Source organism: Momordica charantia (assembly GCF_013281855.1).
Source record: "Momordica charantia cultivar OHB3-1 chromosome 8 unlocalized genomic scaffold, Mcharantia_2.0 BLBB01000008.1, whole genome shotgun sequence".
In the NCBI taxonomy this organism is placed as follows: Eukaryota; Viridiplantae; Streptophyta; class Magnoliopsida; order Cucurbitales; family Cucurbitaceae; genus Momordica; species Momordica charantia.
The window spans coordinates 10,217,017-10,240,254 of NW_028275166.1; the positions used below are offsets into that span (position 1 = coordinate 10,217,017).

At 34.2% G+C, this 23,238-nt stretch overlaps 3 protein-coding genes across 3 annotated transcripts; all 3 read left to right on the forward strand.

Annotated features, from left to right (window-relative positions):
• The first annotated feature begins 828 nt into the window (after positions 1-828).
• Positions 829-3,910, forward strand: LOC111023395 (cation/H(+) antiporter 15-like). Its single transcript, XM_022300818.2, has 3 exons — positions 829-1,372; positions 1,457-2,452; positions 2,548-3,910. Exons 1-3 carry the CDS (start codon positions 1,130-1,132, stop codon positions 3,718-3,720), a joined length of 2,412 nt encoding a protein of 803 aa, XP_022156510.1. The 5' UTR covers positions 829-1,129; the 3' UTR covers positions 3,721-3,910.
• A 7,702-nt stretch (positions 3,911-11,612) lies between these two features.
• Positions 11,613-14,899, forward strand: LOC111023393 (cation/H(+) antiporter 15-like). Its single transcript, XM_022300817.2, has 3 exons — positions 11,613-12,187; positions 12,402-13,394; positions 13,498-14,899. The coding sequence occupies exons 1-3, from the start codon at positions 11,942-11,944 to the stop codon at positions 14,653-14,655; spliced, it is 2,397 nt and encodes a 798-aa protein (XP_022156509.2). The 5' UTR covers positions 11,613-11,941; the 3' UTR covers positions 14,656-14,899.
• A 4,478-nt stretch (positions 14,900-19,377) lies between these two features.
• LOC111023372 (cation/H(+) antiporter 15-like) lies at positions 19,378-22,546 on the forward strand. Its single transcript, XM_022300796.2, has 3 exons — positions 19,378-19,875; positions 19,953-20,945; positions 21,050-22,546. The coding sequence occupies exons 1-3, from the start codon at positions 19,651-19,653 to the stop codon at positions 22,292-22,294; spliced, it is 2,463 nt and encodes an 820-aa protein (XP_022156488.1). The 5' UTR covers positions 19,378-19,650; the 3' UTR covers positions 22,295-22,546.
• The last annotated feature ends 692 nt before the right edge of the window (positions 22,547-23,238 follow it).

Consider the following 23,238-nt stretch of genomic DNA (forward strand, 5'->3'; position numbering starts at 1 on the left):
TTAACTAAAAGTTTGAATATGAAAATTTCTACCTTTTAATTTCTAAAAATATAAAGATTTGTATTTAACCATTTTTAATTATAGGATTGGAATACACATCTTTCATTTTCTTATTATAAAAAGAAATTCCCCATCTTTCTACTGGCAATACTAACTTTATTTTATTTCCTCTACTTTTATTGGCTCATTTTTGTCACTTCTCGAGTCTCCTAAATCTCAAAAGCAGCTCAAATTATTGTGTGATATATTAAGATAGTATGAGATGTGAGAATCCTTATGATAAATTATAGGCTTGAGATGTTATCGTTCGATTTTGAAGTTAGGTGTTTATCTTTCAATTATCAAGTAAGAAGTATACATATTTTGAGAAAGTTTGCAATGTATATATCTTAATTTTCTTTTTTGTTTATCATTATTTTTTACTATTAGCGATATTGATTTTTTCTCATTTATTTATGTTATTATAAAATTAAATTGAATTGAAAATACTTCCTGCTTGTGCAACTGGCAGCAACTAGTGCTCTTAAAATTTCGGTTGGATTTTTAGTTGTCAAATACTAAAATGCTAAAATTTTCTTAAAAGAAAAAAAAAAAAACATAATGCCCTAAAATCTCTATCCATTTATTGTTGGTTGTATTTTTGTTGTCAAATGCTAAAATTTTCTAAAAAAATAAATACAACATAAATTATTAACAAATGATTGAGAACTCACAACATTTTAAAATAAAGCTGGAGCATCTAATATTGAAAATTGGAGGGTTTAGTTGTAGGCCAAATCACAATACAATACAAGCTGAGTTTCTTCCAAATTTGAATTGATTTCCGTTCATCTTCCAAGTTGAGCATAATCACTCAATTAGTATTTACAAAAAGGTTTAAAAGAAAACAATCCCCAATTCCCATTTCCAATCCATTCCCAATCTTCCCTTTCCATTCAGCTCTTTCCATTCCATTTCTCTATTTGACCCTTTCGATTTCTTCTGTGTCTGGGTTCTGAAAGTGGGTTACATTCCATTTTTCTTCCGTTTCTCCATAGCCCCTTTTGATTTCTTCTGTGTTTGAAGAAGGATCTTTCCGGTCTTCACTCACTACCCATTACCCAGATTCGAAAACTGAGTTTTTGTTGTAATGGAACCAGACGAAATTGCTGCCTACGCCAATGGTGGATTAGGACAGTCGCTCCAGAACTTGACCATGGGATGCATATCTGCTGACCGAATTCGCTCCCATGGAGTTTTCATCGGATCAAACCCTTTTGAGTACTCTGTGCCTTTTCTTTTATTGCAGTTGGTTATTTCTGGAGGGGCCATTATGATGTTTTCTAAGCTCCTCAAACCCCTCGGCCAACTCCTCATCGTCTCTCAAATCTTGGTAACTCTTTCTATCTCTCTCTTTTGATTGCTTCCAGTGATTTCTATTCCTGTCATCTTTTCTTATTGAATTTGATTTTATCAGGGAGGCTTAGTTCTAGGAGCTTCGGTTCTGGGCCAGTTCGAGGGATTCAGAGAAACCTTTTTCCCTATGAGGGGATTCATATTCCTTGATATAGTAGGTTCAGTGGGATACATGTTTTACTTCTTCCTCATTGGGGTGCAAATAGATCCTTCGATAGTAAAGAAGATTGACAAGAAGGCATTTGCTATTGGTTTCGGTACTGTGGTTTTACCTCTGGTTCTTACCATCATTTGCAGTTACACTATAAACGGGACGAATAATGTGAACTCCCAAATCAGAAAAACCTTTATCTATGTTGGTGCAACAGAGTCCTTTATCAACTTCCCCACGATTGCTTACTTTCTTTCTGAGCTTCATAGAATGAACTCTGAGCTTGGGAGAATCGCTTTGACATCTTCCATGGCTTCTGCTTTGTGCAGCTATTGCATTATGGTTCTAGGAGTTCTCTTGAAACTAAATGTTGACAGATATGAGGTCTTCTCAACAATTTTTCCTTCTGTGATTCTGATAGTCATCATCATTTATGTGCTTCGGCCTGCCATTCTTTGGATGATGAAGCAGAATCCGATCGGGCAGCCGTTAAAAGAGGGCTATGTGATTACCTTGCTTTTAGGGGCGTTGGTGACTGGCTTCTTTTGCCAGGCCACTGGTTTATATTTACATTTTGGTCCCCTTGCACTTGGGGTTGCAATACCTCCAGGGCCTCCTATTGGATCAACATTGGTAGAGAGGCTTCATTTCATCACCTCATGGATTTTCATGCCAATCTTCTTTGTCAAAATAGGCTGGTTTATCAACATCTTTATCATTAAACTCAAACATTTTTTAGTCCTATCGTTCGCTATCGTTGTTGTTGCATTGGGAAAGTTTTTTGGCGCCTTTATGATTTCAATCTACTTCAAACTGCGTGTGAGAGATGCCGTATTGCTCGGCCTCATCATGAATAGTCAAGGAGCTATGGAGCTTGGTTTGTTTTATTCGAAGAAGAAGGACAAGGTAGGAATAAGTTGTTGATCATCATTATCATCTAATTGCATTTGATAATTTCTTACCATATACTCACTGACATTTTGTTCTCTAAATCTGTGTAGATGTTTGATAATGAAACATTTTCAGTTATGTGCCTATGCATGGTGATTTTGGTTATATCTATCACTTCCATAATGAGATATCTCGATGATCCTTTGAGAAGGTATGCAGTTTACGATAGAAGAACAATGATGCACTCGAGACTGAACTCTGATCTCCATTTATTAGTTTGCATTCACGACCAAGACGATGTTCCAAATGCCATTAAAATTCTTGAGGCCTTGAATCCAACAAGACAAAGCCATCTTGTTGTCTACATACTTCATCTTGTTGAGCTTCTTGGCCGTGCTAACCCACAACTCATTGCCCACAAACATACGAAGGTAGGTACTTCAAGGTCTTGCCCTTCTGAGCCTATCGTTAATGCCTTCAAATACTTTGGACAGAGCAACCGTGACATAGTTGAAATTTATCCCTTCACTGTTATATCTTGTTTTGCAACTATGCACCATGACGTTTGTTCGCTTGCATTCGACAAAGAGACTTCTTTGGTTCTTGTTCCTTTCCACAAGAGATTTCATTCCAATGGTGTGTTGTCATTGTGCAAAAATAATACGAGGGCTGTTAACAATCACATCGTAGACAAAGCACCCTGCTCTATCGCCCTTGTTGTCGACCGTGGGCTCTTAGAAGTCTCAAGCTCTATCACAAACACCTTACATCCTTTTCATATAGTCGTGGTGTTCATAGGTGGACCAGATGATCGAGAGGCAATGTTCATCGGGGCAAGAATGGCTGGGCACCCCAATATCAACTTGACAATGATCCGATTATTGGAAAATGGGAATGTCCCGTGCTATAATGTAGAAGAGAGGAGGCTCGATAATGAGGCAGTGAGCAAGTTTCGACAAATCATAGTAGGCAACTGCAAAGTATCGTACATAGAAGAGGTGGTTATGGATGGCACTGGAACAGTCTCCATACTTCGTTCGATGGGGAACAATTTCGACCTTGTAGTGGTAGGAAGACGCCATTGTCCGAGTTCACCGCTAGTTCAAGGGTTGGTGCTTTGGAATGAGGATACCGAACTTGGAGCAATTGGAGAGGTATTGGCCTCTTCAGATTTCATGGGCAATACCTTAATCTTGGTTGTTCAACAACACACAAAAGCGATTAATGAAGACCCTGAGAATCACCTAGAAAGTGTCGTTCCCATGGACAGGTATTTAGTATAGGATGATAGAGAAAGAAAATTTTTCCAATAGAAGTTTTGATTCTACTCCAATGATTCAAAGTTGGAGAACTCATTTTTGCTCAATCTGACACTTTTCTCTTTGAGCTTCAACAATGTACATTTCCACTCGAACCATATCCATGTGTAAACAAACAACACCATATTGAGCTAGAATTTCTCTTTCAATTTAACTCAATTTTTCATGTGGTTAATATATTATTGATAGTAGTTTTTATTTGTGGTTGTTCATAATAATGATTTATGATTCAAATTATATATATATATATATAGTTTGAAATGAAAAGTTGATATCCTCTTAAATAAAACTAGAAAATCGTTTGCATTTTGTTAACTAGTTGATATACCACGATGTAAAAGTTATGATGTTATTATGCGATCATATTATGACAGGTTGAGTTTTCAAGTAAATTTTGAGGCTAGTTTTAATTGTACTTCCACCGTTTAAAAAGTTTAATATGCTATTGGGAAAACAAGTGAAGAAAAGCACATGACAAATACGAATAACCATTAGGTAATTATTTTCTATTGTTTGAGTTTAATAATTGTAGGGGTGAAAGATCAAACCATCTACTTTAGTGAAAGTAAGATGTGTATCATCTAATTGAGCTATGTTCGGATTGACTTTTCTAAACAACTAAGCAATTACTTTTCAAGTTACGTTGACTGTTCATTTGCTAACTTATTTTTCACCTTAGTGATTGCCTAGTGGTTAACAGTACTTCGTTTTTCGTTCATTTTTCAAAAGCTATGTCTGCCACTATTCTATTTACAAGTTTGTAGCCCTACATGTATCCATCACTTATTTTAATGACAAAATTGTTAAGGGGAATATTTGAATCAATTTTAAAGGTTAAGCAATTTTAACTATACGGTATAACTAAAACTAATCTAAAAATTTAAGGAAATATTAAATAATTTAGCCTAAAACTTTTAATTATAATTTCGTTGGACAACGAATTATATTTTATGGTAAAATACATTTTTGGTCATTGGAGTTTCAAAAGAGATAGTTTGGTCCCCCAGTATTAAAAAATTGTTCTAAATGGTTTCGTTTATCATTAAAAAGATACAATTTTAGTCCGCTCATTTTTATTTTTATGTCATTTATTATAGTTAAAATTTTAGCATGACACTTATTTAGTCACTAAATAGCCATAAATTTGTATTAAAGAAATTTAAATATACATAAAATTTGTGTTAAAATTTTAAAAGGATCAAATTGGTCACTTTTTAAAAGTATAAGGACGAAAAATTCCCAAGCCGTATTTCAAAATCGGTTGAACTCCCCTCAATCAGGTGTCCACAAAGACTACACTATTGAGTCCTAAGGAGTTCGACTTCAACCCCTTCTTTTCTGCCTTTGATACGGGCACAACTGCCCTGCCATCTTGGAACTCTTGATTAATGCACTTGTAGAGTCTTTGCTTTAACAGCTAAGCTATCTCTTTGTCTGACTAGACAAACAAAACGGGAATGTAAACATATGTTTTGAAAGTATAGAGACTAAAATAAATAAAAGTTTAAGGTACATAGATCAAAATAAATATTTTGAAACTACGATCAAAATGAATGAAAGTCAAAACTATAAAGAACAAAATAATATTTAAACCTAAAATTTTATATTTGGATTTGTTATGAACCACAAAAAATTACATCTGGATTTGTTAATTTGTTAATTACATTAGGAAACTCTTCATCCTTTATTCTATAGTTCTAACTTCTAATCTCACTTTTTTTTTCCCTTTCTTCTATAGAAACCTTAAAATGTCTTTTCTATCACCAGTATGATTAATGTGGGCTAGGTTTTTTTTCCCCTCAAAATGTCATTTTAATAAATAAATATTTGGAAATATTTAAGAGTAATATTTCCTCTTATTATATGTTTACTTAATTAGATATTAGTACTTTGCAATGAAAATTAGTCCATAAACTTTATCTAAAAATTTAGTTATCTTTTTTTACATTGACATGGTAAACTTTATCTAAAAGTTATATGGTAATTAAAAGATTAATCAACAAATACTTACCGCTTTTAGTTTTTACTATGTTAAAAATATTATTATTGTTGTTATTATTATTATTTTTATAATAATCAGATTAAAGAGGAACACAAGAGCTCTCTTGGAGCAGTATAGGAAGGATATCATCGGGACCTTCTTCTAACCAAATTGAAATACCCCCTTAGACAAACCCAATCTAGCAAGAATACGAACCACTTTATTTCCAGCTCTCTTCACAAAACTAAAGGAAGAAGAACAGATACTAGTTGCCGCCACCTTCAACCTCTCAGCAAACCACCCGACATCTGACAGAACTTCCTCCTCCGATTGAAACAGCTGAAAAACTCGATAGGAATCCAATTCTAACACGCAAGGTCTGAGACCCATATCCCTCACAAGCTCAACACCCCACTTCGCCGCCGAAGCTTTAGCCAAATCAACACTTGCCATAAACTCAATTCTAGTCGCAGCCGAAAGCATCATCTGATCGTGGCAATCCCTAACAACCACACCCAAACCAACCGATGACGACGCCAAATCAAAAGCAGCATCATAATTAATTTTGTAACAACCCTCAGGAGGAGGATTCCAACGATCAGACAAAAGGCTATTAGCAGATTCGTTTGATAGGGCCCGAGCATTAGTTCTTCGAAAATCTTGCAAATAAGTAGCCGCCTAGCTTCCCATGTCCTCCGGAGATCGCCGCCTCACCTTGTTATGAATCCAATCAATCCTCAAATTCCAAATGGCCCACAAAACCGTGGACAACTCCCCCATATCCTCCTAATCCAAATGCTCCTTGCACCCTCACAAAGTATTCATAACAAATAATCCAGATGCTGGCGGGAAAAGGAAACGGAACCGTGAAGCCTTCCATACCCGAGCAGCAATTTTACAGCGCCAGAAAGAGTGAAGGAGATCTTCACCAGTCCGCCCACACAAACAGCATCGATTGGACCCAACAACACCACGATCCACCAAATTAACACCTGTTGGGAGACGATCAAGACAGGCACGCCACAAGAAAATTTTAATTTTAATCGGAATGTTCATTTTCCACATACCCGACCACCATAATCGCCGACAATTTGATTCGGATGGAGAAGGAAGCCGATTAAGAATTTGAGACTGATCAACTCGATATCCGCTTCTAACCGAGAACAAGCCCTTGGAATCATAGTGCCAGATTCTCATATCATTCTTCCTATCAACACCAACTTGGATACGTAAAATCAAATTGGCCTCATCTTTATCAAATGCACTCCGAACAATCCCCTCATTCTAGGCACCCGAACCCATCATAAGAACAGAAACCGTGCTAGATAAAGGAAGACGAGGAGGAGATTGTACCTGAAGACAGCCATCTCTCGGAAGCCAGTTAGAGCCATAAATGGGAATATTCAAACCATCCCCAATTCGCCAACGAAGACCAGTATGAAGAAGGGAACGACCCCATAACAAACTTCGCCAAATATAAGATGGGTTGGATCCAAGTTCCTGTTGTTAAAATACCGTCCCTTAAGGGCTAAGGCCAGTAATGAAAACGGCTCTCGCAGAATTCTCCACCAAAAACAAAGTTTTTTCACTTTGACTCAATAGAGACGGAGAATATATTCCAGTACTATATTGTTTTTATTAGATGTATTTTAAAACTCCTAAATCTAAATATTTGTTTGTAAAATTTACGAGACGTTGTTATGATGGGTATGTTTTAGTATTTATTTATATTGATAATTTGAAAGTGAAATTTAAATTTTAGAATTTGTTGTTTCATGAATTATGATAAATTTTTTAATAAAATTAATAATTTTTCCTTTAAAATGAAAATTTTCGGTGGGAATTTGAAATTTGAGATTCTCATAAAGAATTAACATTTTAATTGAAATTTTAGAGCGAAAATAGTTCCCAACGGCTGTTTTGGTGAGTACTTTTTTTAAACCATTAAAATCTTTTTTTTATTTTATCTTTTTAACCTTCCAATTTAATCTCATATATATAAAGTAGGGCTAGCGTGGAAAATTGGAAATCAAATTTCATATTTCATATTGATAATTTAAATTTCAAATGGACAGGAATTACAGTGAAATACTTATGCATTACATATTATAAAATTAATCTTATAAACAAAATCAAATTTTAAATTTCAAATTTACCATTTAAATTTCAAACTGACAGGAATTATAGTTAAATAATAAATATTACATATTATAAAAGGACAGTGTTCCTTTTTATCATACCAAAATTTCTGGAGTGTAGAGAGAAATTGAGAGCGTTTCAAAGTGTGAAAAAAGATGAAGGGTGTTGAGAAAGATGTTTCGTATTTAAGAGGCCTTCTTCTATGCGAAAGATTGACTGCTAAACCACCAAAGAAGAAGTTGATCCAGAAAGGGATCTCCATGAAATCTTATAATCGTATTTTCGCGTCAGAGAAACTAGGCAACGGAAAGTCAAAGACAAAAAGGACTATGGTGAGTTCTTTATTTTGATCAAGATTATTTTAGGTTGAAAAGATAAGAAATATGGTCATTCTTGAAATATTATTCCATTTATTAATATATTTAATTTTGTACATGTTTAGATGAAGGCAAAACCTCGAGAAGCTTTTTGCGACGATTTGGTAGCAAAGACTATATCGGTAATTTTTTTTTTTTTTGGGTATGATCTCATATTTAAAATCTCAACCATTTTTAGCCAAAGGGACATTTTTATTCAAGGTTCCTAAATTCGACACACTTTATTAGACAAAAAAAAAATACAAAAGTGTATTAGAAAAATGATGATAAATCAAAATGCGAGGGAAATTATTCCGTTTGGTCAAAACCCTAAATCTCCTTGAATGAGTTTACTTTTTCTTTTTTTAATTACAAAATATTTGAAATGTTTGTTTTGTATTGGGCCAGTTTGGCTGGAATTTCTATTAAAAAAAAAACGAAAATTTGCTATAATTTCTTTTAATGTCTTTATTAGGCTTCCAATCTTAAAAGGCAAGGAAAAAAGTACTGTTAATTTGAAAAACACGTATATAAAATATTATTTCTTTTAATTGATTAATTGATTGACGATATTAATGTATACAATTAATATAAAGTACAAATGACATGTCAAACCGAACATAATTAGTGGTAATTGATATATATCTTCAAAATTGCATAAATACTCGAGATAAGTTTATAAAATAATAATAATTGGACAATAAGATGAATAGTCCAAGGTGCCTTTTCTTTTATAGGTTAGAAAAGATTTTATTTCTTTTATTTATATATTCAATTTTGTACATGTTTAGGTGAGTTCTGGGCTAGTGAAACCGCAACTAGTTTCTTATGCTGATTTGGCAGCAAATACAGTGGTGAGTTCAATTTTTTATTATTTTTATTTTTATTTTTATATCCAATTCTGTACATAAATCGAAACCGTGAGAATGTGATTTTTTTTTAAATAGAAATGTGGAGATTTGGTTGCAAAGATACCACAAACACCAACTGAAGCCACAACTTCAACACCAACCTCAATCACAACACCACGGCACATTAGTACTCCACCCTCACCAACCACAGCTGCTCGAGTAACAATGTTGAAAGCAAGGTTCGCCGATACGATCTTGAAAGCACAGCGGCAGCTTTGCATCAATGATGTGCCATGTGCTGTGAAGCCGGATGTGATTGAAAAATTAGTTGTTAAGCCATCTACAATTGAAAAACTGAGGCGAGCAGCGCGAGAAGCTTTGGAGGAGGTGGAACGAGCTGTGGAGGTGGAAGATAGCCATAAATCCCTCCAAGATTTAGAGCGCCTTTGTGGATTTCCCATACCTTCTTGTGATGGATTCCTCGACACCATGCACTTCTATGGTTTATATTTGAAGAATGACAATAGTGAACCATGTGCTATGGAACTAAATACAATTGAAAAACAAGTTGTGAAACCAGCTGCGATTGAAGAAATAAGACATGCAGCTCGAGAAGCTTTGGAGGAAATCGAACGGACTGTGGAGGTGGAAGATAGCCATAAATCGTTCAAAGATTTGGAGGGCCTTTGTGGATTTTCCATACCTTCCTGTGATGGATTCCTCGATACCATGCACTTGTATGGTTTATATTTGAAGAATTAGTTATAGTTTATTTCATTTTTATATTTAACTTGAACGATGTACAAACTCTTATTACTATTCAATGTCATTGATTTATTGGGATGGCTAGATGATGAGGGTGCTAAGATTGTGCCAACATAGTTGGGATTATCGGGTGCATCTACTGATTCCTATCATCAATAATTTTTTTTGTTTTTTGTACTTTTTATTTTTTTTGTTTTTTGTACTTTTTTTTTATGTAGTTTGATTATTCATGTAATAATACTTAGTTAGAAGAGCTTTATTGAAAGAAATAAGATCCCGAAAACTCATTTCGCCCAAGCATTTAGGCCGACACATAACCTCCCAGCTGACCCAATGAATATGCTTGTCCTCATTAAATTCACCCCACCAGAAACGAGTCATCGACATACTAATATCATGCAGGAGACCAGAAGGGAGCTTAAAACAGTGCATGGAATAGCAGGGGATAACTTGAATAGTTGCCTTAAGCAACACTTCCTTACCACCAATCGAGAACATATGCCCCTTCCAAGAGCCTCCCTCTTGTTCCGAGGCATGAAGGCCGACAACTCCAAATATCGCTAATGGCAAGCAACCCTCCGCACACGGATGGAGGATTCAATAGCAACCGTAGTATGGTGCGGGGTATTAGGGCTAAAAGGGATGACAGATTTGTCAAAATTAATAGTTTGACCTGAGGCTCGCTCATAGATCTCCAGAACACCATTAACTCTATCCGCCTCCACCATCGACACTCTGAAGAAAAGAAGACTGTCATCGGCAAAAAACAGGTGGGAAATATATGGACCACCCCGAGATAAAGTGAATCTAACCGCCCCTGCAACAGACATGACAAACCCTCCGCACAAATCAGAAAAAGGTAGGGAGAAAGGGGATCACCTTGCCTGAGGCCACGTAATGAAATGACCCCTACGCTCACCATTCAACTCTATCATATGTCTTACTCATGTCCAACTTCAAAGCAACCCATCCGACTGCCTCGACCTTTTTATTTCGTATGGAATGAACAAATCCGCCGCGACCTTTTTATTTCGTATGGAATGAACACATTTTTATTGTAGCCCTTTTTATTTCGTATGTTAAAAATATTATTATTTGTATTAGTTTCACATCAGTAATATTTTGTCAAGGATTTTTTAAAAATATTATTCTTTGGTAAGTAACATTCCACCGTTTATTTTATTTATTTACAGAAAAACACCATCTATTCTCAATACATCAACTAAAATTGAAGAATTAAAATAGATTGTAACGAAATAATAAAAAAAAATATTTTAAAACTGTTCAATAATTTTAAATACAACTAAATGTAATTTTAATTATATCAATTTCTTTCATTCAAAATATTAGAAAATAAAAGTAATTAAGTCAAAATAATATTCTAAACTTTCAATCTATGTATTATTGGTTGGGCTTTTATTATTTAACGAGTGTTTAATAAATTTAAACTTCGAACAATTTGAGTTGGATTCAAAAAGTAGTTCGACTCAATCCATGAACACTCTTACATGTCATGATAGCACCATGATTTTTTACTCCTCCCTTTATTTAATTATTTTAATATTGGTAGAACTTACGTCACTTTTAAATAATGTCAACGAAACTTAGAAAGTAGTATTACAGCGGTTGAATTTGCGTAGGATAAAGATATAAATAGGAAAAAGAAAAGGTTGGAAAAGCCATGTAGTGGGGGTTTTTGGTTGTAGGCCAGGTCACAATACAACTTCAGTTTCTTCCAAATTTTAATTGATTTTGTTAAGATGGAGTTTCGTTCATCTTCCAAGTTGAGCATAATGACTCAATTAGTATTAAACAAACAGTTAAAACAATCCCCATTTCTGTTCCAATCCCCTTCTGATTTCTTCTTCCTTTGAAGCTTAACTTTTGACTTGCAACCCCTAAAAATGGCTTCCATTACATTTCTTCTTCCATTCCCATTGCCCCTTTTGAGTTCTTCTCTGTCTGGGGTTTTGAATGTGGGTTCCCTCACACATTTTTCTTCCATTCCCATTTCCATCTCCTCCTTTGATTTTTTGTCTCTTTGAAGGGTCTATTCACTCAATACCCAGCTTGGAAAACTGAGTTTTGTTGCAATGGAAGCAGATGAAATTGACGCATATGTCGGTGGGGGAATTGGGCAGTCGTTCAAGAACATGACCACCATGATCTGCATACCTGCCAATCGAATTCGCTCTCATGGGGTTTTCCTCGGATCAAACCCTTTGGAGTACTCTGTCCCTCTTCTTCTAATGCAGTTGGTTATATGTACAGGGGTCATTATGTTGTTTTCTCAGCTCCTCAAGCCCCTCGGCCAACCCCTCATCGTCTCCCAAATCTTGGTAACTCTCTCTCTTACTCTTAGTACCCGTTTGTTAATTTTTCCGTTTCTCGTTTCTCATTTTCTTCAAGAAATAAATATGTTTGGTAACTAATCTCGTTTCTCATTTTTCAAATTTGAGAAACTTGGAAACGATGACATTAACAAATAGGCCCTTAGTTGCTTGCATCGATCCCCTTCTTTGTTATCTTTCTTATTGATTGTGGTTTTATCAGGGCGGTTTGTTTCTAGGTTCTTCAATTCTGGGTCAGTTCAAGGAATTCAAAGAAACCTTTTTCCCCGAGAGGGGATTCATATTACTTGATATAGTATCTTCATTTGGATATATATTTTACTTCTTCCTCATTGGTGTGCAAATAGATCCTTCCATAGTAAAGAAGATTGACAAGAGAGCATTTGCTGTTGGATTGTGTACCGTGGCTTTACCTATGGTTCTTGCTAACATTTGCATTGTAAACTTCATGAATAGTGTGGATCCACAAATCGCCAAATCCTTTCCCATGGTTGTTGCAGCAGAGACCTTTATTAGCTTTCCCACCATTGCTTTCTTTCTCTCTGGGCTTCATAGAATGAACTCTGAGTTTGGGACAATTGCTTTGGCATCTTCCATGGCTTCTGCTTTGTGCAGCTATTGCGTTATGGTACTAGGACATCTATTGACTGCAACAAATGCTGTCAGATATGACATCTTATCAATGACTTTTGCTTATGTGATTGTCATAGCCTTCATAGTTTATGCATTTCGACAAGTCATTAAGTGGATGATGAAGCACAATCCAGTTGGACAGCCATTAAAAGAGGCCTATCTGATTACCTTGCTTTTAGGGGTGTTGGTGACTGGCTTCTGTTGCCAGGCAACAGGTTTGTACTTACATTTTGGTCCCCTTGTACTTGGGATTGCAATACCTCCAGGGCCTCCCGTTGGATCAACATTGGTAGAGAGACTTCATTGCATCACCTCTTGGATTTTCATGCCAATCTTCTTTGTCAAAATAGGCTGGGTTATCAATATCTTTATCATCAAACTAAAAAATTTGTTAGTCTTGTCATTCGTTATTTTTGTTACTACGTTGGGGAAGTTTTTGGGTGCCTTTATGATTTCAATCTACTTCAAACTGCCTGTGAGAGATGCCGTATCGCTCGGCCTCATCTTGAATAGTCAAGGAGCTTTGGAGCTTCGTTTGTTGGATGCGAGGAATAAGGATAAGGTAGGAAAACAAGTATTTGATTTTGATCATCATTATTATCTAATTTCATTTGATCATTTCTCACAGTACTCATTGATGATATTTCGTTTCATAATCTGTGCAGTTGTTAGATAATGAAACATTTTCAGTTATGTGCATATGCATGGTGATTTCGATTGCAGTTATCACTCCCATAATGAGATATCTCGATGATCCTTCAAGAAAGTATGTAGTTTACAGCAGGAGAACAATGATGCACTTGAGACCGGATGGTGATCTCCATGTGTTAGTTTGCATTCATGACCAAGATGATGTTCCAAATGCAATTAAACTTCTTGACGCCTTGAATCCAACGAGACGAAGCCATCTTATTATCCACATGCTTCATCTTGTTGAGCTTCTTGGCCGAGCTAACCCACAATTCATTGCCCACAAACTTACGAAGGTAGGTACTTCAGGGTCCTGCCATTCTGAGCATATCGTTAATGCCTTCAAATACTTTGGACAAAGCAATCGTGACGTGGTTTCAGTTTATCCCTTCACTGTTATATCACATATTGCGACTATTCACCACGATGTTTGTACGCTTGCACTTGACAAAGGGACTTCTTTGATTCTTATTCCTTTCCACAAGAGACTTCATTCCGACAGCGTGTTGTCATTGTGTAAAAGTAAGATGAGGACAGTTAACAATCACATCATTGACAAGGCACCTTGCTCTATAGCCCTTATTGTTGATCGTGGACTCTTGAAAGTCTCAAGCTCTATCTCAACAAACTTGCATTCTTTTCACATAGCCGTGGTTTTCATAGGTGGACCAGACGATCGTGAAGCAATGTTCATCGGGGCAAGAATGGCTGGGCACCCCAGTATCAACTTGACAATAATCCGAATATTGGAGAATGGGAATGTATCGAGTGATAACGTAGAAGAGAGGAGGCTTGATGATGAGGCGGTGAGCAAGTTCCGACAAGTTATAGTACACAACAACTACAAAGCAATGTACATAGAAGAGGTGGTGATGGACAGCATTGGAACGGTCTCCATACTCCGTTCGATGGGGAACAATTTCGACCTTGTAATGGTAGGAAGACGCCATTGCCCAAGTTCGCAGCTAGTTCAAGGGTTGGTGCTTTGGAATGAAGTTACGGAACTCGGGGCAATTGGGGAGGTATTGGCCTCTTCAGATTTCATGGGCAATGCCTTAATCTTAGTTGTACAACAACACACAAAAGAGATTATTGAAGACCAAGAGAATCACCAGAAAAAATATTTTGTATAGGACGATGGAGAGGAAATTTCCTTCAATAGCAAATCATTCAAAAGTTTTGATTCTTCTCCAATTACTAACTCCAATTATTCAAAGTTGGAGAGGCTATTTTTGCTCTCTCTCACTTTTTTCTTTGAGATTCAGCAATAATAATGTACATTCCCACTCAAACCATATGCATGTGTAAACCAAACAACATCATGCAGTTAGTCAATGTAGCTTCCAATTTTAATAAATTCTTCATTTGGTTAATATATATTGATATTTGTTTATATTTGTGTTTGTTCATAATAATTATTAAAGTTTAAAAGTAACTGTTTTTTTATCTTTTGGTTTAGGATTAAAGTTTTATATCCTCTTTAAAAACCTAGAAAAGTTGATATAACACGTAGTGAAAGTTACGAGAGATATATATATATATATTTTGATTGGTAAGAGTTATCATATATTATGACATATTGAGTTGTCCAAGTAAATTATGTATGATGTCACATTATTAATTTTGAGGTTAGTTTTAATTGTACTTTTATTGTTTTAAAGGGTTCGCTGAGTTGTAAATGGAGCAATGGTAAAGATGACTTCTAAAAAATGAAGGACAAACGTGGCAAATACCGCTAACCATTAGGTAATTATTTTCTTTTTTTTTTTTTCAGTTCAACAATGGTAGATCGATTTAGTAACATGTGTCTTGTCCAATTAGCTATGCTTGGATTGGCTTTTCTAGAAAGTTAGATAATCATTTTCAAGGCACGTTTATTGTTCATTTTCTAACTTAATCTCACACATTAGTGATAGTGTACCCGTTTCTTATTTCTAAATAATTACAAATATATTATTGTACTCAATTTTTAATTAAAACAATAATATATTTTAATTTATTTTATTACTATTTTATTGATAGTAAATGTTTTTTTTATTATAGCAATTATATAATATTAAAAAATAATAAATAATTAAAATAAAAATACATCAACCAAAATAATTTTTTATGAGAACAACCATCATTTAATATAAATATTAGGGAAATTGTAGTGGGTAGCAAAATTTTTTTATGTATTTCAAAATATGTCACCTATTTTTTAGATTTTCAAATATAGCAAAAAATTTCACTTATATGATCAGTAGTATATCAGATACTCATATTAGTAGTATATTAGATGAATATCACATATATATTGCACAAACACTATATTAGTAGTATATCGTATATATATCACATACATATTGTAAGTATATCAGATATATATCACATACATATATCAATAATTTAGATATATTACATATATATTACAGATATATTTTCATTTGGGTAAAGTTGTCATTTTAAAATTTGACCTTCGTTTTTTTTAAGTGCTATATTTGAAAAAACTAAATTTAATTACTATTTTGCTAATTTTACTAAATGTTCTTGTCATATTTACAACTGTCCCTAAATATTATTAAACTTTATTGTTATATATTCAATAATAATGAATTGTATTTGAAATTATGTATTGATATTAATTAACAAAATAAAATTAAGTAATTAAAAAATTTTAATAGAAATTTGTAATATTTTATAATAAATCCACATCAACTAATAAAAATGGTATAATTTTTTTTATAAGAATATAGTTTTTATTAGAAGAAAATTTATTAATAATATAAATAAAAATATAAAACAATTAATTCAAAAGTAATGAGTCTCATTACTAGATGAGAGATAAATGATAAAAGTTGTAAAGTAACGATTATAAAGGTGTGAGACCCATAGAAAAGATGAGAATGATATTTATGAGACTGTAAGAGAAAAATGAGATTACACCATTTTTTAGCCGGAGTGATTACAAAGTTTGAACTGGTTCCACAATTGATTCCATTTCTACCATTTCGTGTGTGTTTGGGAGTGACCCAAAATCACTCCCCCATCATGTTTGGCAAATTAGGAAATTTCATTTTAGAAAAACTTAAAATCACTTAAAATTGATTTTTAATATTTGATGGTGATTTTGTAAAATCAATCATACTAACCTTTTTTTTAATCACTAATACTAGAATACTGACAAACACACCCTAAATAAGTAATTTCGACCGTATACTAAACACCATGGAGAATAAACATTTTGATCACATTTCTTGAGGTAAACATGAATACATTTCACTTATTTCTCTCCTCTCCATTTTCATTCGAGTGTTTCTTTCCCTTCAAACCGTTTGTCATTTTATTTCTTTTTCATTGTTATTTAAATTTTTTATTAACTTTTAATTAAATAATTATTCTCTTATCTGCTAAGTTATACACTAACTTTTTACTACTTGAATCATGTTAAAATTAATTAAAAACATGCTCAAATTATTTAATAGGATATTTATCGAGCTAATCTTTAAAAGTCAATGTAAATATCTCAAACCTTCATTATTCATAGTAATAAAACAGTAAAATCAATCATAAATTAAAGGGAAACTGTATTGGGTAGCTAAACTTTTATACCTATTTACAAAAATGTCAACCACTTTTGTATTTTGCAAATATGACAAAATATTTGAATTTTTATTCTCGGAATTTTTATTATTCCAATTTTACCCTTATGATATCTGATATACACCTAATGTATATATGATATACGCTAGATGGATGTATATCTGATATACGTCCGATAGATGTATATCTGATATACGTCCGATGTATCTCTGGTATACTTCCGAGCTACGTTTGATGTACATCCGATAAATCTCTGATATACATCAGATGTACATATTATACATCTAATATACATATGATGTATCTCTAATTTATGATATACTCAATATATTTGTAATGATATAACTATGTATATCTTATATGATATATATCTGATGTATCTCTAATGTACATTTGATGTATATCAGTGGCAATATTAAATATATTTGTAACTAATATCTGATACACATCAGTAGATATCAGTAGATCACAGATGCATCAATGTTAGATATCAGTAAATATCATAGTTATATCAATGGTAAATTAGAGACATATTAAGTATATATCATAGATGCATCAAAGTTATATTAGTGGTAAATCATATAATCATATGAGAAGCTATATTAATAGATATCACAGTTATATTAGTGGTAAATTAAAGACATATCAAGTATATATCACAGATATATAAGTGTTATATCAACATGGTAAATCAATGGTAAATTATATAACCATATAAGAATCTATATCAGTAGAAATCATAGTTATATCATACGTACATCAGTGGCAAACCATATTAGAAGTTATGTTGGTAGATATCATAAATATATCAGAAGTAAATCAATTTTATATCAGTATTATATCAGTGGTATATCAAAGGCATATCAATAATATATCGCATATATTAATGGTAAATCAATAAATAGTAAATAATATAATGATATAAGAAGTTATATTAGTAGACATCATAGTTATATCAATGATATATCAATTGTATATCAGTAGTAAATCAGATGTATATCAAGTATATATATATCTATCTATCAATCAGTGCTATATCAATGGTTTATTAACACTACGAGGGTAAATTTGACATTTTATTATTGGACCTCCGTTTTTTCTAAAAATTTTGCTATATTTGCAAATTTAAAATGTAGATGCTAAATTTGTTATTTCTTTAAATTTTTTTGTCATATTTGTAACTGCCCTCAAATTAAAATATAAAATCCATCCTTTGATCTCTAAAATCTAAAAATTAGATATTATTCTAATAAAGTTTATAATAAATTAAGGATGGATTTTATTATCTAGCAAAGAAAAAAAAAGACTACCGAATATAACAAAATTTTAAAAATAAATTACAACAAATGTTGAAAAATTAAAGTTAAAAGAGTCTAAATTTAAAAACTAAAGTAAAAGCAAGTCCTATTATAATTTGAAGTAAAAGAAAAACTAAAATAAAATAATTTAATCTTTAATTAACAACCATGAAAAAAGAAGGAAGAAATTGAGTTGGAAGAGAGAGAAAACCTCCACCCGTCAAAGTTAAGAATGAAAGAAGCAAAGTGAAGATATCTAAATTTTTTAAATAATAATAATAAAAATAAATAACCAAATATAATAGTAATTAATAAGAGAGAGAAGATTGTAGAATACAAGAAATTATTTTTACTTCGAAATATGTAGACTCTACTTAAAATATGTGACACGCTTTAAATGAAGGAGATATGGAAAATTTCTATATTTTGACAGCACTAAAATTTTTTCTATAATTTTTTTAATATTACAGAATATTTACTTTATTTAAGATGGGTGCATTTTGCAATATTTTTTTAAAAAATACTGATAGAGACAAGGTTTTGAATATCGATGCGGATGGAAATGTCGATGTCTCAATTTCATAGAAATATTGATAAAAATGTTAATATATTGTCGATGTCGATGAATATTTCTATGAAAGTTAGAGAAATAAAAAATAGTAAAAAATACTTAAATTAACAAATAAATATTTTTCTATGTCTAAATAAGATAGAAAATGATTAATATTAATATCATGTATATACTAGTAACATTTTGTTGATATTTTTCATATTTATCCATTGTGTCGATATCGAATTCATATGTGGACGAACATATTAAGGGATGATTAATATGACACCCTTGAAATTTTTGTTAGAGAAAGATGTAAATGGGAAAAAAAGAGAAGGTGGGAATAGCCAAATGGGTGGGAGTTTTTTTGGTTGTTGGCCAGCTCACAATACAACCTGATTTTCTTCCAAATTTTAATTGATTTTGTTAAGATGTGTAAGATCACTCCACAAACAGTTAAAACAATGCATTTCCCGTTCCAAATCTTTCCTTTTGTTTTCTTCTTCCTTCCCAGCTCTTTCGACTTCCAAGCCCCTAAAATGGCTTCCATTACATTTCCCTCCCATTCCCATTCCCCCTTTTGATTTCTTCTCTGTCTCCACTCTGTGGGTCTGTTTCCTCTTTCGATTTCTCGTCTCTGTGAAGGATCTTTTGGGATTTCACCCACTACCCACCTCGGGAAACTGAGTTCTATCGCCATGGAACCAGACGAAATCGCCGCCAGGCAGTCGTTCAAGAACTTGACCACCATTTGCATATCTTCCGGTCGAAGTCGCTCGCACGGGGTCTACCTTGGATCAAACCCTTTGGATTACTCCGTCCCTCTTCTTCTAATGCAGTTGGTTATGAGCGGCGGCGCCATTATGTTGTCTTCTCAGCTCCTCAAGCCCCTTGGCCAACCCCTCATCGTCTCTCAAATCTTGGTAACTCTCTCTCTGTTAATTGCTTGAATCGATTCCATTGTTCCTGTTATGTTTCTTATTGATTGTGATTTTATCAGGGCGGCTTAGTTCTAGGTTCTTCGGTTCTGGGCCAGTTCGAGGGAATCAGAGAAACCCTTTTCCCCATGAACGGATTCGTATTCCTTGATATAGTAGCTTCATTTGGATATTTGTTTAACTTCTTCCTCATTGGGGTGCAAATAGATACTTCGATATTGAAGAAGATTGACAAGAGGGCATTTGCAATTGGGTCCTGTACTGTGGCTTTGCCTTTGGTTCTGACCACTATTTTCATTATAAACTTCATGAATATGGTGGACCCCAAAATCGCCAAGTCGTTTCCCATGGTTGCTGCAACAGAGTCCTTTGTCAGCTTTCCCACGGTTGCTTGCTTTCTCTCCGAGCTTCATAGATTGAACTCTGAGTTTGGGAGGATTGCTTTGTCATCTTCCATGGTTTGTGCTTTGTGCAGCTTTTGTGTTATGATACTAGGAGCTCTGTTGAATGCACAAAATGTTGGCAGATATGAGGCCTTATCAATGGTTTTTACCTATGTACTTTTCATAGCCATCATTGTTGTTGCAGTTCGACCTGCCATTCTGTGGATGATGAAGCAGAATCCAATTGGACAGCCGTTAAAGGAGGGCTATGTGATTACCTTGCTTGTAGGGGTGTTGTTGACTGGCTTTTGTTGCCAAGCCACTGGTATGCATTTATATTTTGGTCCCATTGCACTTGGGATTGCAACACCTCCAGGGCCTCCCATGGGATCAGCATTGGTAGAGAGGCTTCATTTCATCACCTCTTGGGTTTTCATGCCAATATTCTTTGTGAAAATAGGTTCTGTTATCAATGTTTTTATCATCAAACTCAGAAGTTTCTTAGTAGTGTCATTCATTGTCTTTGTTGCTGCACTGGGGAAGTTTTTGGCTGCCTTTATGGTTTCAATCTACTTCAAACTACCCGTGAGAGATGCCGTGTCGCTTGGCCTCATATTGAATTGTCAAGGAGCTTTAGAGCTTGGTTTGTTTGAGGCAAAGAACAAGGACAAGGTAGGAATAAGAATGCATTGTTGAACAACATCATATCATCTAATTGAATTTGTTCATTTCTCACAATACTCAATGGTGATATTTCATTTCCTAAATCTGTGCAGATGTTAGACAACGAAACATTTTCAGTTATGTGTATATGCATGGTGATTTCGGTCCTAGTTATCACTCCTATAATAAGATATCTCTATGATCCTTCAAAAAAATATCTAGTTTACAAGAGAAGAACAATGATGCACTCAAGACCGGAATCTGATCTCCATTTAATAGTTTGCATCTATGACCAAGACGATGTTCCAAATGCCATTAACCTGCTTGAGGCCTTGAATCCGACGAGACGAAGCCATCTTGTTGTCCACATGATTCATCTTGTTGAGCTTATTGGCTCAGCTAACCCACAACTCATTTCCCACAAGCTTATGAATGTACGTCCTTCAAGGTCCTGTCCTTCTGAACAAATCGTTAATGCCTTCAAATACTTTGGACAGAGCAACCGTGACATTGTTTCAATTTATCCCTTCACTGCTATATCTCCTTTTGAGACTATGCACGACGATGTTTGTACGCTTGCACTAGACAAAAGTACTTCCTTGGTTCTTGTTCCTTTCCACAAGAGATTTTATTCCAATGGCATTACATCGTTGTGCAAAAATAAGATGAAGACAGTTAACAATCACATCCTTGACAATGCACCCTGTTCTATTGCACTTGTTGTTGACCGTGGACTCTTGAAAGTCTCAAAGTCTATCACAACCAACTTGCATTCTTTTCACGTAGCTGTGGTCTTCATAGGAGGACCGGACGATCGTGAGGCAATGTTCATCGGGGCAAGAATGGCTGGACACCCCAATATCAACTTGACAATGATCAGAATATTGGAGAATAGGAACGTCTCGAGCGATAACGTAGAGGAGAGGAGGCTCGATGATGATGCAGTGAGAATGTTCCGACAAATTATAATAGGCAACGACTACAAAGCGATGTACAGAGAAGAGGTGGTGACGGATGGCACTGGAACGGTTTCCATACTTCGGTCGATGGAGAACAATTTCGACCTCGTAATGGTAGGAAGACGTCATTGCCTGAGTTCACCATTGGTTCAAGGGTTGGTGTTTTGGAATGAGGATACAGAACTTGGGGCAATTGGAGAGGTATTGGCCTCCTCGGACTTCATGGACAATGCCTTAATCTTGGTTGTTCAACAACACACAAAAGCAATGAATGAAGACCAAGAGATTCACATGGAAACTGTCATTCCCATGGAAAGGCATTTAGTAGAGGATGGTGCAGAAGTGATTTCCATCAATAGCAAATCATTCCAAAGTTGTGATTCTTCTCCATTTTACTAACTCCAATGATTCAAAGTTGGAGAGGTCATTTTTGCTCTCTCTCTATTTTTTTTTCTTTAAGCTTCAACAATGTACATTCTCCACTCAAACCATATCCATCATTGAACCAAACAACACCACCATCTAGTTAGTCAATTTAGCTTCCAATTTTTCATTTGGTTATTTATTTGTCATACCATGATGTAAAAGCTATGATGATATTATGTCATCAAATTATGGTAAATTTTTATATGGCGTCGTTGGAATTTTCAATAATATAGACTACACATGTAATTATTTAATGTGTTTTTGCTATTTAAATTAAACCAAATGAAGTGATTCAATTACTGTAATTGTCTAGATACCACAAAAATAGTTTCCAGGTTGATGAGGGGCCAAATTGAAAATATTTTAAACTTTGTAACCGACCAGTAGTTATTTTGTCGTTACCAGAGACATAAAAGTGGAAAAACGCCTTCTTTTTCTTACGGTTGAAATCTATCAGACGAATTCGTGATTCTCTAGACTTGGAAAATCGAACCCACCACTCAACAACTTCAATTGTGGATTAAGGTACGCTTCCACTTCTTTGACATCAATTCTCTTGAATTGAAATGGGAACTCGATCCGTAGCTTTTAAGTTTTGGGTTTTAATTTTCCCAAACAATATCACATTAGCTAAATAGAAATATAGTGATCACTCATCAAAGTAGAATGAGACTGACTAAATGAGATTTTGAATGAGACATATGCAAGGAGAACATAATTGATGCAAAGTGTCAAGCCTCTACCGTTTGTTAGAAGACGAGTATAGGTCTTTTTTTTTTCCAATTTTCTTTAACTGGTTTTGATTTTCTAATGATCAAATCTTCTTAATATAGGAGGAGTTGTAATTCAGTAATGTTTCCATGATGAACGGTGGTAGAGATCAATAATGTTAATCTCTCAGGTATTCCTTACATGAA

Coding starts and splice junctions, on each gene's coding strand:
- LOC111023395 (XM_022300818.2), top strand. CDS start 1,130: ATGGAACCAGACGAAATTGCTGCCTACGCCAATGGTGGATTAGGACAG. Junction 1,373..1,456: donor TCATCGTCTCTCAAATCTTG/GTAACTCTTTCT, acceptor TGATTTTATCAG/GGAGGCTTAGTTCTAGGAGC. Junction 2,453..2,547: donor ATTCGAAGAAGAAGGACAAG/GTAGGAATAAGT, acceptor AAATCTGTGTAG/ATGTTTGATAATGAAACATT.
- LOC111023393 (XM_022300817.2), top strand. CDS start 11,942: ATGGAAGCAGATGAAATTGACGCATATGTCGGTGGGGGAATTGGGCAG. Junction 12,188..12,401: donor TCATCGTCTCCCAAATCTTG/GTAACTCTCTCT, acceptor TGGTTTTATCAG/GGCGGTTTGTTTCTAGGTTC. Junction 13,395..13,497: donor ATGCGAGGAATAAGGATAAG/GTAGGAAAACAA, acceptor TAATCTGTGCAG/TTGTTAGATAATGAAACATT.
- LOC111023372 (XM_022300796.2), top strand. CDS start 19,651: ATGGAACCAGACGAAATCGCCGCCAGGCAGTCGTTCAAGAACTTGACC. Junction 19,876..19,952: donor TCATCGTCTCTCAAATCTTG/GTAACTCTCTCT, acceptor TGATTTTATCAG/GGCGGCTTAGTTCTAGGTTC. Junction 20,946..21,049: donor AGGCAAAGAACAAGGACAAG/GTAGGAATAAGA, acceptor AAATCTGTGCAG/ATGTTAGACAACGAAACATT.